This window comes from Neoarius graeffei, chromosome 19 (assembly GCF_027579695.1).
Source record: "Neoarius graeffei isolate fNeoGra1 chromosome 19, fNeoGra1.pri, whole genome shotgun sequence".
Taxonomy (NCBI): Eukaryota; Metazoa; Chordata; class Actinopteri; order Siluriformes; family Ariidae; genus Neoarius; species Neoarius graeffei.
In genome coordinates, this window is record NC_083587.1 from 23,905,500 (window position 1) to 23,920,703 (window position 15,204).

Sequence of the window (15,204 nt, forward strand, 5' to 3'; positions counted from 1 at the left end):
AGGAGAAGGAATGGTCTTGTGTTATTTTTCAACATAGTCTCCTTTAACTTCAATGCACTCGGTCCACTGATGTTCAAGCTTCGCTATTCCTTCAGAGAAGGTGGTCACATCTTGAGCCTCCAGATCCTCAACAGCACGGATGACTTCTTCATCACTGTGAAAATGGTGACCACACAAGTGGGATTTCAATTTGGGGAACAGATAGAAGTCAGACGGTGCCAGGGTGGGTGATTTAAGGTGCACGGGGCAACAGTTCAAAGCCACATTTGGCTGCTTCTGCCCCTGCCGCCTGTGCTGTGTGGACGGGCGCATCGTCCTGGAGCAACAGCACGCCAGCTCGAAGCTTTCTTTCCTCTCCTTTTTTCTTTGATTACTTCTTTCATTTGAGTTTTTGTGGACTTATAGTGATAAGACTTTATAGTGTACAGTTACGCCCTAAAATGGGAGTTACTCCCCTTGTTTCCGGGTGAGGCCGAGAACTTTTTGAAGTACCCTCGTAAATATGAATTCAAAATATAGTCAGATTTACAAAATTCAAAGTCAAATATTAGTTCAGATTTTGAGATGTTCTGAGAGATTTGTACCAGAAATAGATACAGCCACAAGCCTTTACTCACTAACACATAACATCCTAGATCTATTTCTTTGAAGCTTTTTAATTATACTGTATTCTATTATAATGGACATATATTAATGAAAATATCTCAGGTGATGAAAACTTATCTTAGTAAAAACGAATAATTTTGAGTAACAGCTGCTGATACTTTGAGAGTATACATGGGCAAATTTGCACTAAATTAAAAAATATTTTCTAGCAAAATCCCAATTAAAAAAAAAATTATATTGATGATGATGATGATGATGATGATGATGATTTTTATAAAGTGAAACTCATGTATAATGTTAGAATGAGTAAATTCATAAAAAGCTGCATTTTCCGAAACATGAATGTACCATAAATTATTACAGGTACAGACAAATGTACAAAACTGCAAACTTCTTTAGCTGAATATATTGCTATAATGCTATATCTACAGAATCAGAGGCTTCTGATACTGATATTTCAGTACTGTTTATGGCTGATATGCAGACTGATTTTAATAAAGTGCAATTCTACATTTAAAAATAAAACAAAAAAGGTTTAAATATTTGACATCTGCAGATTTTCTTATATACAGCGCCCTCCACAATTATTGGCACCCCTGGTTAAGATGTGTTAAAAGCCTTAAAATAAATTCAATTGTTATTGCAGAAGCATAATCTCACACTGAAAATTGTAGAAAAATGTAACCATTAACTCAAGTGAATTAAAAAAATCCCTGACTAAGAAATAATTATTTTTCATAAAATCACCTGTTCCACAATTATTGGCACCTATAATTCCTAGAAAATAAATGTAATTGAAGCATTTCTATCATTTCTACTGGAGTTTATAAAATTGATCAGAGTATCTAGGAATCTTTAATTAATAAATCATCACATCCTGTTTCCCTGGGGTATAAATATGATGTGACACAGAGGCCCATTTCTCTTATCCACTCTTCAACATGGGAAAGACAAGAGAACACACCATTCAAGTAAGGCAGATGTGTGTCGACCTTCATAAGTCAGGCAATGGCTACAAGAAAATAGTCACTCGCCTACACCTGCCCATATCTACAGTCAGAGGAATCAAGAAGTTTAAAACAACTGGAACAGTGGCAAACAAGCCTGGACAAGGATGCAAGTTTATCTTGCCACCATGCACAGTGAGGAGGATGGTAAGAGAAGTAAAAAGTTCTCCAAAGCTCACTGTTAGAGAATTGCATCAAAGAGTAGCATCTTGGGGGTCACAAAGTCTCCATAACAACCATCAGGCGCTATCTACATGCCAACAAGCTGTTTGGGAGGCATGCATGGAAAAAGCCTTTTCTCACTTACAAGCATAAACGTAAATGTCTGGAGTTCGCTAAGCGGTACTGGGACTTCAACTGGGACCAAGACAGTGCTTTTGGGCAACAAACACTCTAATACATCACAAAAGATGAGTATGCGGAAAAGCACCTCATGCCCACTGTGAAGTATGGGGGAGGATTGGTGATGCTGTGGGCCTGTTTCTCTTCCAAAGGCCCCGGGAACCTTGTTAGGGTGCACGGCATCATGAACTCTTTGAAATACCAGGACATTTTAAATCAAAATCTGGTGGCCTCTGCCCGAAAGCTGAAGATGGGTCGTCACTGGGTCTTTCAGCAAGATAATGACCCTAAACATGTGGCCAAATCTACACAAAAATGTTTCACTAGACACAAAATCAAGCTCCTCCAGTGGCCATCTCAGTCCCCAGACCTCAACCCAATTGAAAACCTGTGGGGTGAGCTGAAGAGGAGAGTGCATAGGAGACGACCCAGGACTCTGGATGATTTAGAGAGATTGTGCAAAGAAGAATGGTCGAAGATCCCTCTCTCTGTATCCTCCCATCTTGTGAAATGTTATAAGAGAATATTAAGTGCTGTCTTGTTGGCAAAAGGGGGTTGTACAAAGTATTAACATCAGGGGTGCCAATAATTGTGGCACACATGATTTCATGTTAAAAAAAAAAAAGATTTCTTAATGTGGGATTTTTTTCCCACTTGAATTTTTCTCTTTTTTTGCACTGTTGTCCTATATTATTAAAAAAAAAAAGAATTTATTAGAAGCCTAAGAACATATCTTAATGAGGGGTGCCAATAATTGTGGAGGGCACTGTAACTTTCTGTATAACCCCGCCCCTTTCTCATGTGCCAGAGACAGGGCATCACATCAGACAACATTAACCAATACAACATCAGTGTACGTATGGTTAAAGTTAGAAATAAGGTGCAGGAGTGATTATAAACACATCATACCTCATTAATAAGCACACAGGGTTTGGTTACTGCAGGGACGCAGAGATTTGGTTATCGGCATTGTAGCTTCTTGTGAAAAAGCTCTTTTGCATTGCTGCTCGATCACACGGATCCCTCTGCTGGCTGCATACACAACATACAAGATTGGTGATTCCTCTAACAGCAGAGAACAGAGCCTGATTCCAGTATCTACACACACACACACACGGAACGGACAGGACGTATGGCCTGTAAAGACATTCTAAATGAAACCAATGTTATCTGCGCAATCAGTTGCGCATGAGAACTTCACCACAATGACGAGCAAAATTTTTGAGTAGTACAAGGAGCCAAATCTTCTTTATGTATAAAATATCTTTTGAGATCGAGTTCACACAGTGTCAAACACTGTTTACAAAAACCTGCTACTTCATTCAGAGTCCTCTGCGCAGGACATCACCCACAGAGTCGAATGACCTACTGCTTTTGGTTCACCCCACCAAAAAAAAAAAAAGGTTCCAGGTTTCCACTGAAAGCCATTAGTCATTACTTGAGGTGGAGAATAGAGGAGGAGGTGGAGGAGGAGATGGAGGAGGAGGAAGGCCGCTAATGGAGTGGAGGAGAGGAAGTGAGGAAGGGCGTGACCCTTCACCCCTCGAGGTCATGCTACTGTCGTCTCCTAAAGAGCTGCTGAGCCTGAAGCACTTCTCCTTGTGCGCCTTGAGCATGTTGGAGAAGCGGAAGCGCTGGCCGCACACGTCACAAGGGTACGGCTTCTCGCCTGTGTGTGTACGCCGGTGGCGCTTCATGTTGGGTCGGCTCGTGAAGCTCTTCCCGCAGATCTCGCAGATATACGGCTTCTCGCCTGGAAAGAAGAAAACAACTTGAGAAGAAGAGTTATTGCAATATCTTTCATTTTGTCAGTGCAGTTAGTGGGCTTCTTAGGGATGAAAAGGTTTACGATATCTGCTTTATAGTCAGAATGTTTTCATTTTTAAACCTTCTCTATTAATTAAACAAATTACACACATTAAAAAGAGTTGTGTATTAGCATGACTAGTTACCAGTGTGGGTCTTCATGTGCTCGTCGAAGTATTGCTTCATGTTGAAGTCTTTACCGCACCACTGGCACATGAACTGCTTGTGGCCGATGTGGATGCTCATGTGAGAGCGAAGCTGGTACTTATACTGGAACCGTTCACTGCAGTTCTGCATCAGAAAAGGCAGATATATTAGTCAGGTTAGTAAACAATTGGAGATAAAAAAAAAACCTCTAAGGGTGCTTTCTCAACCTAGCGCCAAGCCCAAATAAGAGTGAAACCAATATGTTTGGTATTTGTTCCATTTCTATTTGGTTATACACTGAACTCTTCACACTAATAACCCTTTCTGACCAACAGAGAACGGGTTACGCTCTGGTTCACACACCAAATTTTGAAACATTCAGAACATTTCGACCAAAAATAGATTGGTTCAGAACCTGAAAAAGTTGGTTGCCAGCTGGAACTAAAATACAGCTGGTTTTTCCAGCGCAAACTGTGATGACAGCAGTGGGCGTGTGGAGAGGAAGCAGAGCACAGCAATGGAGAGCGCAATGGAAAATTAAACATCTTCAGAATAAAATCGACCAAAAACGAATATCTGCAAAAACTCACAGGTAATCAATGTGCACCGCCATCTTGCTACTACTGTTTACTCCCGTTATGCCTTGCGCAACGCCCTCTGTTCATGACACATCCTTGATTACAATGGTTCTGCTCAAAACTGGTGAAAATGTGGGCCGGTTCGCGAGCTGGCACCAAGGTTCAAATAATCCTAAACAGAACCAGTTCAAAAAGCCGTTCCCTGTTGATCGAAAATGGATATCAGTGAATCAGAAAAACAATTCGAGTATATGGGATGGGATGGGATGGGATGGGATGGGATGGGATGGGATGGGATGGGATGGGATGGGATAGGATGGGGTGAAACTGGGACTGAAACATAATAATCATTTATTAATTCCTGGAACTGGATCAATCAGAGTTCAATCACTGCAAATCAAGCCGCACTTGGGTTCACCTGCAAGCAGCCAATGACTGCCTTGTGCAAGTGGACTCGGACCTCAGGTCTTGTGTCCGATAATCCTACATGGCCAAATGGTTAGAGAAACAGCTGGTGGTCGCTGGTTCAATTCCCTGAACCAGCAGGATTGCCTCAAGTGCCCTTAAGCAAGCCACCTAACCCCCAACCGCTCCAGGAAGTGTAGTGCCGTACCTTGTGTATGACTAGCCAAAGAAAAACTGATGATGCAATTATCAGTTTGGGCAAGAACCCAGCCATAATAATAATAAATAAACACAAAATTTCCTCAAGTCTTGACCTTTTTAAAGAATTCCACATCTCATGCAGGGACTTCACATAGAAAACACCCTTAAAGTGCATATCACGGGTAAATTCAGGAGCAAGATCAATGTAATTCTCCTATTTTATTTTAAACTTTGGTCAAATATCTGTCACATTTTGTGCAGTTTTTTTTACCTTGCGCAATGCCAGAAAAATTCAGTTGAAATCAGGCCGTTTGAGGCGAATTGGTCCGCCTCTGAAAAAACTCGGCATTTGGATTTCCCGGGAAACATTGATTTTCGTGACGTCACGTGCGGGACGCCTCCTTCTGAATCCTACGTCAGCGCTGGTTTGTTTATGAGAAAACGACCTGCTGGTTTTCTGCAAATTTCTTCAACGTTATCGCGTAATTATTAAAATGGTGAACAGATGTATTGTAGGAGGGTGTAGCAACACCAATCTTGATGGGATTAGTACTCATCGTTTCCCAAAAGACCGGACAATGAGAGAGAAATGGGAGCGCTTGGTCTACACAGGCTGTGCACTGAAACCGTGCAAAGCTCTCGCAGCCTGCTGGCGCTTCCGCAGGTGACGTCACGAATCTGGCTCCAGACTCCCTTGGGATTTTTCCAGACGCGTTTTGTTATTTTATTTTTTTCTGCTGTAGACAGATGGCCTTGTGCAAAATTACCCTTCTGGAGGAGTGTGTAAACGGACATACTTTCATATAAAAAAGAAATTGGTCCAGAATATGCCCTTTAAATCTTCTTACACACACACACACGTCACAAGCAATATTTATGGAAGGAATAAAGCTGCTGGAGGTGTGGTGTTATAGGAAAACGATCACAGACAAGCTCAAGTGTTTTTATTCCTTATAAAACAGCAACTTGTTAATGCTAACAATTTGCTATTTATTAAAGAACAATACATACCTATTTACCCATTTCTCATTACGTTTAATGATGTGGAACCTCGGTGAAGCAAATTTTTATCACCACTTATGTTATAGCCACTATAAAGAGTGGTCCCATCACTACCCTTTTGTGTATCATGTTATTGGGTAGTACCAAGCAATAAGTTCATTTCTGGGTTGAAAGTTTAAAAGGTTACAGCTTTGTGGCATCTTTACAACGCGCGCACACACACGCCCAAGTAATACGGAGCACAATGGTAGCAAAACGGGCGGCACGGTGGTGTAGTGGTTAGCACTGTCGCCTCACAGCAAGAAGGTCCGGGTTCGAGCCCCGGGGCCGGTGAGGGCCTTTCTGTGCGGAGTTTGCATGTTCTCCCCGTGTCCGCGTGGGTTTCCTCCGGGTGCTCCGGTTTCCCCCACAGTCCAAAGACATGCAGGTTAGGTTAACTGGTGACTCTAAATTGAGCGTAGGTGTGAATGTGAGTGTGAATGGTTGTCTGTGTCTATGTGTCAGCCCTGTGATGACCTGGCGACTTGTCCAGGGTGTACCCCGCCTTTCGCCCGTAGTCAGCTGGGATAGGCTCCAGCTTGCCTGCGACCCTGTAGGACAGGATAAGCGGCTACAGATAATGGAAGGATGGATGGATGGATGGTAGTAAAACAAAAGTCTGATAAATCTCTTTAACCCCCATAAAAATTAGGACTAACATTTCATTCATTTTCAAATGACCCCTGTGCAAATTCATGCATCAGAACTCATCTTAAATGATACAATATTTAGTATACAGTAAACAGCAGTGTGTGCATCTAAAACTCACCTCACACCTGAAGGGTTTTTCTCCCGAGTGTTGTAGAGAGTGCACCTTCAGAGACATGCTGCGCTTAAACGACTTCCCACACGTCTCACACGTAAACGGCATGTCCTTCGTATGGGCTGCGAGCAAGGACACACACCTCTGCACTCTTACACATGTCTAATGCACACCCGTGTTTACAGAGCATACAGTGTATAACAAAAATCAGATGAAAGATCTTGGCGCTTTTAAAGCGTACAGTGCCACATATAAATATAAAAACTGCTGCGTACAGTGCACAGTGTAACATAAATAACTTAAATGTTTGAGATTTCCCATCAAATAAATTTGATCATTATTGTACCACGTTATAATTATACTATTCTACAAGATGAACGTTATAGAGAATGAGAGCACTTCTGGAGGAAAGATTTTTTTTTTCCTGCTTGATAGGAAAGATTAAAATAACACAGCCTGGATTTTCTGCTGCGTGTGCTGTATGGGGCAGAGACAAGGTCAGTGTGACTCTCCCCCCCCCCCAGTGGGACGCTCCAGTCGAATACAGATCAGGCTTCAGGAGATGAAAGGAACTCACTGTACATGACCCAGGCACTATAGTATTTGCAGTAATTACACTGCTTTAGATCATGCGTCCTTGCATGTGGAGCGTTCGCTGCCACCTAGCTGTGTCCAGAGGGCTTGTTATGCATCAGAGATGATGTTTATAATTATTAACATTGTTTCTAGACTTAAGAATCAAGAATAAAAAGATATAATTTTCTGTTATATCTTATAAAACTATGATTCACTATGCTGCTATGCAATAAATATGCCTAGTTTCTTCAATTAAAGCTTCTATTTAATTTTTCTGGCCCAGAAATGAGCTCCGCCCCCAAGCTCAGTGGATTTTCTTTTAAAAAGCAGCTTATCGTCTCAACAGAAGCATGTAAAATGAAATACTGCCCCTTTAATTAACCCTCCGCACGCCAGGATACTCACCCACCATGTGCTTCCTGACATGTGCCATCGTGTAGAACTTCTTCTCACACACCTCGCAGGAGAACTTCTTCTCAGCGTAGCCATGAACGACCTTGTTGTGCTCGTGGAGGGACCATAACTTCTTAAACGCCTTCCCACAGGTCACACACTGCAGATTGTAAAAAAAAACAACAACAAAAAAAACCCCAAGATCAACTGTGAGCTACTGCCCACTTATGTATTGTATCCCCCCACTCTCACTTATATCAGAATGCAAGTAATCGAAGGAATAGGACACTTATTATGAATGTTGACTTCAACAAATAATGAACCCTAAAACAAGTAAGTAAAGAGCAGTGTCTCTCCCCAGGGATTTCAAACAGCATCCTGGTAAACTGTCTTTTTGACATAGCATTCTGCTTCTTGAAATAGCGTCAAAATCCACCCTGTGTGTTTCGTAAATACATTCAGTCGGTAAACAGGAAGTCGATGTGGGACAGACCTGAAAACGGTATACACGGTATAGAACCCCAAGCTGAAGCTTGGTACCAAATATCAAGCAGTTGTGATTTGTAGTTGCTGAGAAAAGTGTTACGAAAATTTTGTAAATCCACGCTATAGGTTTCGTAAATACATTCAGTCGGTAAACAGGATAGATACACGTATATATGGTATAGAACCCCAAGCTGAAGTTTGGTACCAAGTACCAATTGCCTATGATTTGTGGTTGCTGAGAAAAAGGGTGTTTCTCATGGAAGGAAATACAGAGATACGGACAGACGGACAGAGGTGTAAAAAAAAACCAAAAAAACCCCAGTATCTTCCCCCCGGAGCAGGGATATCTCATCTCATCTCATTATCTCTAGCCGCTTTATCCTTCTACAGGGTCGCAGGCAAGCTGGAGCCTATCCCAGCTGACTACAGGCGAAAGGCAGGGTACACCCTGGACAAGTCGCCAGGTCATCACAGGGCTGACACATAGACACAGACAACCATTCACACTCACATTCACACCTACGGTCAATTTAGAGTCACCAGTTAACCTAACCTGCATGTCTTTGGACTGTGGGGGAAACCGGAGCACCCGGAGGAAACCCACATGGACACGGGGAGAACATGCAAACTCCACACAGAAAGGCCCTCGCCGGCCACGGGGCTCAAACCCGGACCTTCTTGCTATGAGGCGACAGCGCTAACCACTACACCACCGTGCCGCCCATATATATATTTTTTTATACACACAACCTTCAGGCTATATTCATCCATTCATCAAAGGCACCTTCGCTGTAATGAAAATAAATCAGTGCCAATCAATCACTAACGAATGCACATTAAAGGACATCAAATTCAGAATTTGAAATTCAAAGGACGCAATTTTCTAAATGGCACCAGAGAAGCAAGAGAGGAATAATATATGGGCCACAACATGCTGTCTAAGCATTTCCACAGAGGAGTTCAAACAGGAAATGACTTGAAGCTCTGGCATTAATGGCATCATCCAGCTGTTCCCTCCATCCCAGAGCCAACTCATGCATACAGATCACCCACATCTCATCCCACTTCACACACAGGCATGAGTGCGATTCTGCCATACCGACAGACAGAGTGTGATGTACCAGTGGAAAGAGAGAGACGCAGTAAGTAAAGCACACCAGAATTGCTGAAAGCCTTTTCCCAAGAGACTGTGAGAAGATTGTGTGTTTACAGATCTGTTTTTAAAGAGTGAGCTTGTTTTTACGTGCAGACTAATAAGCTGATTATTATCGAATTTTGTCAGTTAGTTTAGCAGTTTATTCTAGTGCTCACAAACGATAAAGTATGAAAACATTAGATTAGATAGGCTACTGTATGGGCAGCATGGTGGTGTACAGTAGTGGTTAGCGCTGTCGCCTCACAGCAAGAAGGTCCGGGTTCGAGCCCCGTGGCCGGCGAGGGCCTCTATGTGTCAGCCCTGTGATGACCTGGCGACTTGTCCAGGGTGTACCCCGCCTTTCGCCCGTAGTCAGCTGGGATAGGCTCCAGCTTGCCTGCGACCCTGTAGAACAGGATAAAGCGGCTACAGATAATGAGATGAGATAATGAGGATACTGTATTTCTAGACACATCTCCTTTGGACATAATGTGTATAATTGTACACATGAAGTTCAATAGCATTTTATCTTGTGTCTGAAGGGATTATATACAACAACAACAACAAAAAAAAAAACCACCACAGTACCCTCCACAATTATTGGCACCCCTTGTAAAGGTTAATAAAAAGGGCTAGGAAAAAAATCCACCTTTTCGTGAAGTTGCTTCATCTCATGCTGAAAAAATGAGAAAAATCCAACCTTTAATTGAAATAAATTTATTCAGAGAAAAACAAATTCTTCATCAGGAAATAATTATTTTCAACAAAAACACATGCATCACTATTATTGGCACCCCTGGAAATTATAGTAAACACAATGTAACCGAGGCATGTTTTCCATTTAAATCGTACATTTTTGAGTTGATTGGAGTGTGTAGGAACTTTCAATCTGTAGTCCATGACTTCCTGATTAACTGAGGGACAAATATGAGGTGATACAAAGACCAAATTCCCTTTGTCATCCATCAACATGGAAAGATAAGGGTTAGGGGAAAAAAAAAAAGAAATCCACTGGTGTTCCAGAAACTTCCAGTTGATGGGAGATGTGTGCCTTAGTGGTTCCTGGGTTGTTTTCGACCGAAACTAATTTTCTCTCAGCCGAGGGAGACAGTTTGGGTCTTCTTCTGGGCCTTGGTAATACGGCTATACCTACAATAACTTGTTCTTGTCAAACAAACCCTTTCTTTGTTGCCACAGAGAAGCTACCAGCTGTAGTCAATCATGATCACTAACAGGAAGTTAAGAGACCTTGGCAAATTCAAAGACATTTTGGGAACATTCAGCCCCACTGAATTAATAATCTATGTGGGCATACAGTGGGGAAAATAAGTATTTGATACACTGCTGATTTTGCAAGTTTTCTCACTTACAAAGAATGGAGGGGTCTGGAATTTTTATCGTAGGTACACTTCAACTGTGAGAGACAGAATCTAAAAAAAAAAAAAAGTCCAGAAAATCACATTGTATGATTTTTAAATAATTAATTTGAATTTTATTGCATGAAATAAGTATTTGATACAATAGAAAAACAGAACTTAATATTGTATTTGGTGCAGAAACCATCCATCCATCATCTGTATCCTACAGGGTCACAGGCAAGCTGGAGCCTATCCCAGCTGACTATGGGTGAAAGGCGGGGTACACCCTGGACAAGTCACCAGATCATAGCAGGGCTGACACATAGACACAGACAACCATTCACATTCACACCTACGGTCAATTTAGAGCCACCAATTAACCTAACCTGCATGTATTTGCACTGTGGGGGAAACCGGAGCACCTGGAGGAAACCCACGCGGACAATGTGCAAACTCCACACAGAAAGGCCCTCGCCGGCCGCTGGGCTCAAGCCCAGGACCTTCTTGCTGTGAGGAGACAGTGCTAACCACTACACCATCGTGCCGCCCGGTACAGAAACCTTTGTTTACAATTACAGAGGTCAGACGTTTCCTGTAGTTCTTGACCAGGTTTGCACACACTGCAGCAGGGATTTTGGCCCCCTCCTCCATACAGATCTTCTCCAGATCTTTCAGGTTTCGGAGCTGTCGCTGGGCAACACGGAGTTTCAGCTCCCTCCAAAGATTTTCTATTGGGTTCAGGTCTGGAGACTGGCTAGGCCACTCCAGGACCTTGAAATGCTTCTTACGGAGTCACTCCTTAGTTGCCCTGGCTGTGTGTTTCGGGTCATTGTCATGCTGGAAGACCCAGCCACGACCCATCTTCAATGCTCATACTGAGGGAAGGAGGTTGTTGCCCAAAATCTCGCGATACATGGCCTCATCCATCCTCCCCTCAATACGGTGCAGTCGTCCTGTCCCCTTTGCAGAAAATCACCCCCAAAGTATGATGTTTCCACCCCCATGCTTCACGGTTGGGATGGTGTTCTTAGGGTTGTACTCATCCTTCTTCTTCCTCCAAACACGGCGAGTGGAATTTATACCAAAAAGCTCTATTTTGGTCTCATCTGACCACATGACCTTCTCCCATGCCTCACCTAGATCATCCAGATGGTCATTGGCAAACTTCAGACAGGCCTGGACATGTGCTGGCTTGAGCAGGGGGACCTTGCGCGCGCTGCAGGATTTTAATCCATGACGGCGTAGTGTGTTACTAATGGTTATCTTCGAGACTATGGTCCCAGCTCTCTTCAGGTCACTGACCAGGTCCTCCCATGTAGTTCTGGGCTGATCCCTCACCTTTCTCGTGATCATTGATACCTCACGAGGCGAGATCTTGCATGGAGCCCCAGACCGAGGGAGATTGACAGTCATCTTGAGTTTCTTCCATTTTCTAATAATTGCACTAACAGTTGCTGCCTTCTCACCAAGCTGCTTGCCTATTGTCTTGTAGCCCATCACAGCCTTGTGCAGGTCTACAATTTTGTCCCTGGTGTCCTTAGACAGCTCTTTGGTCTTGCCCATGGTGGAGAGGTTGGAGTCTGATTGATTGAGTGTGTGGACAAGTGTCTTTTATACAGGTAACGAGTTCAAACAGGTGCAATTAATACAGGTAATGAGTGGAGAATCGGAAGGCTTCTTAAAGAAAAACTAACAGGTCTGTGAGAGCCAGAATTCTTGCTGGTTGGTACTGTAGGTGATGAAATACTTATTTCATGCAATAAAATGCAAATTAATTATTTAAAAATCATACAATGTGATTTTCTGGATTTATTTTTAGATTCTGTCTCTCACAGTTGAAGTGTACCTACGATAAAAATTACAGACCTCTCCATTCCTTGTAAGTGGGAAAACTTGCAAAATCGGCAGTGTATCAAATACTTATTTTCCCCACTGCATGTATATTTTTACCCTGTATGTACAATTCAGGCCCTGAAAACCTGAAATTTGGGATTTTGGAAAACAAATAAATTAAAACTTGTGCACCAGATTCTTTTTTATTTTTTATTATTAATCATTGGAAGCCCGATATTACCAAGACATTTATGTCCATGATAAGTGTATGTAAACTTCTGATCACAACTCTAAGTCCATGGCTAGTACTGAATTGAATGAACATTTTTGTGACAAATATTTTTGTCCAAGCTTAAAGAAAAGGTTTTGTATATGCTCCAAATCTGCACAATTCATTCTGGCAGAGATGGGACTTCCTTTTCAGAGATATTATCTTGTTGTGATACACACATGAATACTACAAAACCTTCGGCAATCTGAAAGTAAGTGGAATTCATCTTTACTGTGTTGCTTTTTCATCCTAAAACACGCGAAGATTTATTGTTAATTATGGTAGATTTATACTTGTGATTTGCAGTACAGTCACGTAATTTTAATTTATTGACACCTCATTAGAAGTCATTTTTGATCACAAGAAACCCAAGAGTACTACAGCCAGCCGTAGCCGGGAGTCTAGAGAGCAAAACTGGCTGTGGGAGAGATGGGATTACTCTCTCTCTTGTCAATCACAGCTACACTAGTCAATCATGGGCCTCTGTGTGCTCCTGTATGTGGAAGAGGGCAGATAGCGCTTTACATTGCCTTGTGACTCTGTGATGCTCTTTGCTCAGTACATAAAAATTCTAGGTTTGTGGTAGTCAACACTCATAGACGACAGATCCAATGGATAGAGAACAAGTTAAAAAAAAACTTGAGATGACATGAGTGTGTGTGTTTACCTGTATGCTCTTCTCACAGCTGGTCTGATGGTGTAGCAGCAGCTCACTGTCCAGAAGGAAGCGTTTGCCGCACTTGTTGCAGATCTGCATGCGATTATGTGTGACGTTCGTGTGCTTCTCCAGGTACCAGCGGTTGTTAAATACACGTGGACATTTCTTGCAGGCAAAGTGTTGCTTCTCCTCCAGTTTTACTTTCTGGCCCAGACTCTCCTGCTCCTTCTTTCCCTGTGCCAGCGTACCACTGCCCAGGCCCCGGCACAAAGAAACGGCACTTGCTCTCGTACCACGCCGTGGTCTCTCCAGGATAGCCTGTGGAACCTCTGGAATGCTAAGATCATTCTCCTCTTCATCATCATCATCGTCGTCATCATCATCATCGTCATCCTCCTCCTCCTCCTCTGTGCTGACTTCCATCTCTTCCTGCCTCTGTTCATAGCCTTTATCTTCATCACTAATTTTGCACTGACGACTCTGATCTTGCTCTCTGGTCTTGCCCTCTGACCCCTTGGAAACATTCAGGGTCTGGTTGTTAAGGTTCACTTCAACAATGATTTGCTCTCTGTTAAACGAGGCAGAGCTTTCTTGAGGTGCTGCGTCTTCAGGGCTGGTGCTTCCCTCTGTTTTGCATAACCCCCTTCCACTTCCTCCACCATCATCCTTTTTGTAGAAGTGCTTGGCCTGGGCCTGAGAGCTAGCGTGATGTTCTAGCCTGCCCGTTGTGTTGTCTATCACCTGAATGGAAAAGGCATCCATTTTGCACTCTTCCTCCTTGGTTTTGGTGTAAAGTGGCGTATCTGTACTCTTCTTGATTGCCCACCTTGTTGGTATCCAGCAAAGTCAACATCAAACACGCTGGGCTGTAAAGGTGCTGCTCTTTGTGAGGCGTGCCCATCAAACGGGTGAGGTGTAGCACCACATCCTGTGGTGTAATCGCCAGTCTTCTCAGATATAAGCTAGAGCTGGTTCACAGACAGGAAGAGGAGAGTACAGATTACTTTGAAAAATATCCATAAATCAGGACTACAATAAGGAAATCATCTTTTTTATAAATTATTGAATTATTCCAATAACATATGCATTAAAGCACCGTATAGTGCATATTATATTATATTTTAGAGAATGCTTTATCAATCAAAATGAAATTTGAGTCCCATGGAAAAAAAAAGAATGATTGATTCCATGTGTACAATATGAACCTGCCTAAGTCCACCAAACAGAGGTATCAGAGGAACCAACAGCCACATGCCATTCCCACGGAGCTTATTCTACACCAGGTTTCGATATGCACTCCTTGTCTTTCACAACTCCAAACAAACAAAATAGGAGCAGAGGACAATGTAAACGAGGGATGTCTGAAAGCTACATTGATATTCAGATCCACACTCGACCCATCAGCTCCCCTCCTCTACTTCTCCATCCTGTCTCGCCAGAGTCATCATGATGCAGAAGACATACACAGGCCAATAACCAATTAGGCAGAGTCGTGAGAGTAAATACCAGCCTTTCCAAACAATTATCCAGATTCATTAAGCAGACTTTGACTGCGATTAATTGCCACAGGAATTAATGCAAAAGCACTTGTTATAATG

The 15,204-nt window shown here is 42.6% G+C and overlaps 1 protein-coding gene across 3 annotated transcripts in view; it reads right to left on the bottom strand.

Moving 5' to 3' along the window:
• Positions 1–1,355: 1,355 nt before the first annotated feature.
• The window catches only part of zbtb47b (zinc finger and BTB domain containing 47b), a 42,569-nt gene continuing 28,720 nt past the window's right edge, over positions 1,356–15,204 (bottom strand). For all 3 annotated transcript variants that reach the window (XM_060899905.1, XM_060899904.1, XM_060899906.1), the window contains 5 exons: positions 13,616–14,574; positions 7,878–8,025; positions 6,903–7,018; positions 3,908–4,052; positions 1,356–3,708 (listed from right to left, as the gene is read on the bottom strand). In XM_060899905.1, the coding sequence (XP_060755888.1) occupies positions 3,383–3,708; positions 3,908–4,052; positions 6,903–7,018; positions 7,878–8,025; positions 13,616–14,368 (1,488 nt within the window). In that variant the 5' untranslated portion in view covers positions 14,369–14,574 and the 3' untranslated portion in view covers positions 1,356–3,382. The remainder of the gene's footprint in view (positions 3,709–3,907; positions 4,053–6,902; positions 7,019–7,877; positions 8,026–13,615; positions 14,575–15,204) is intronic.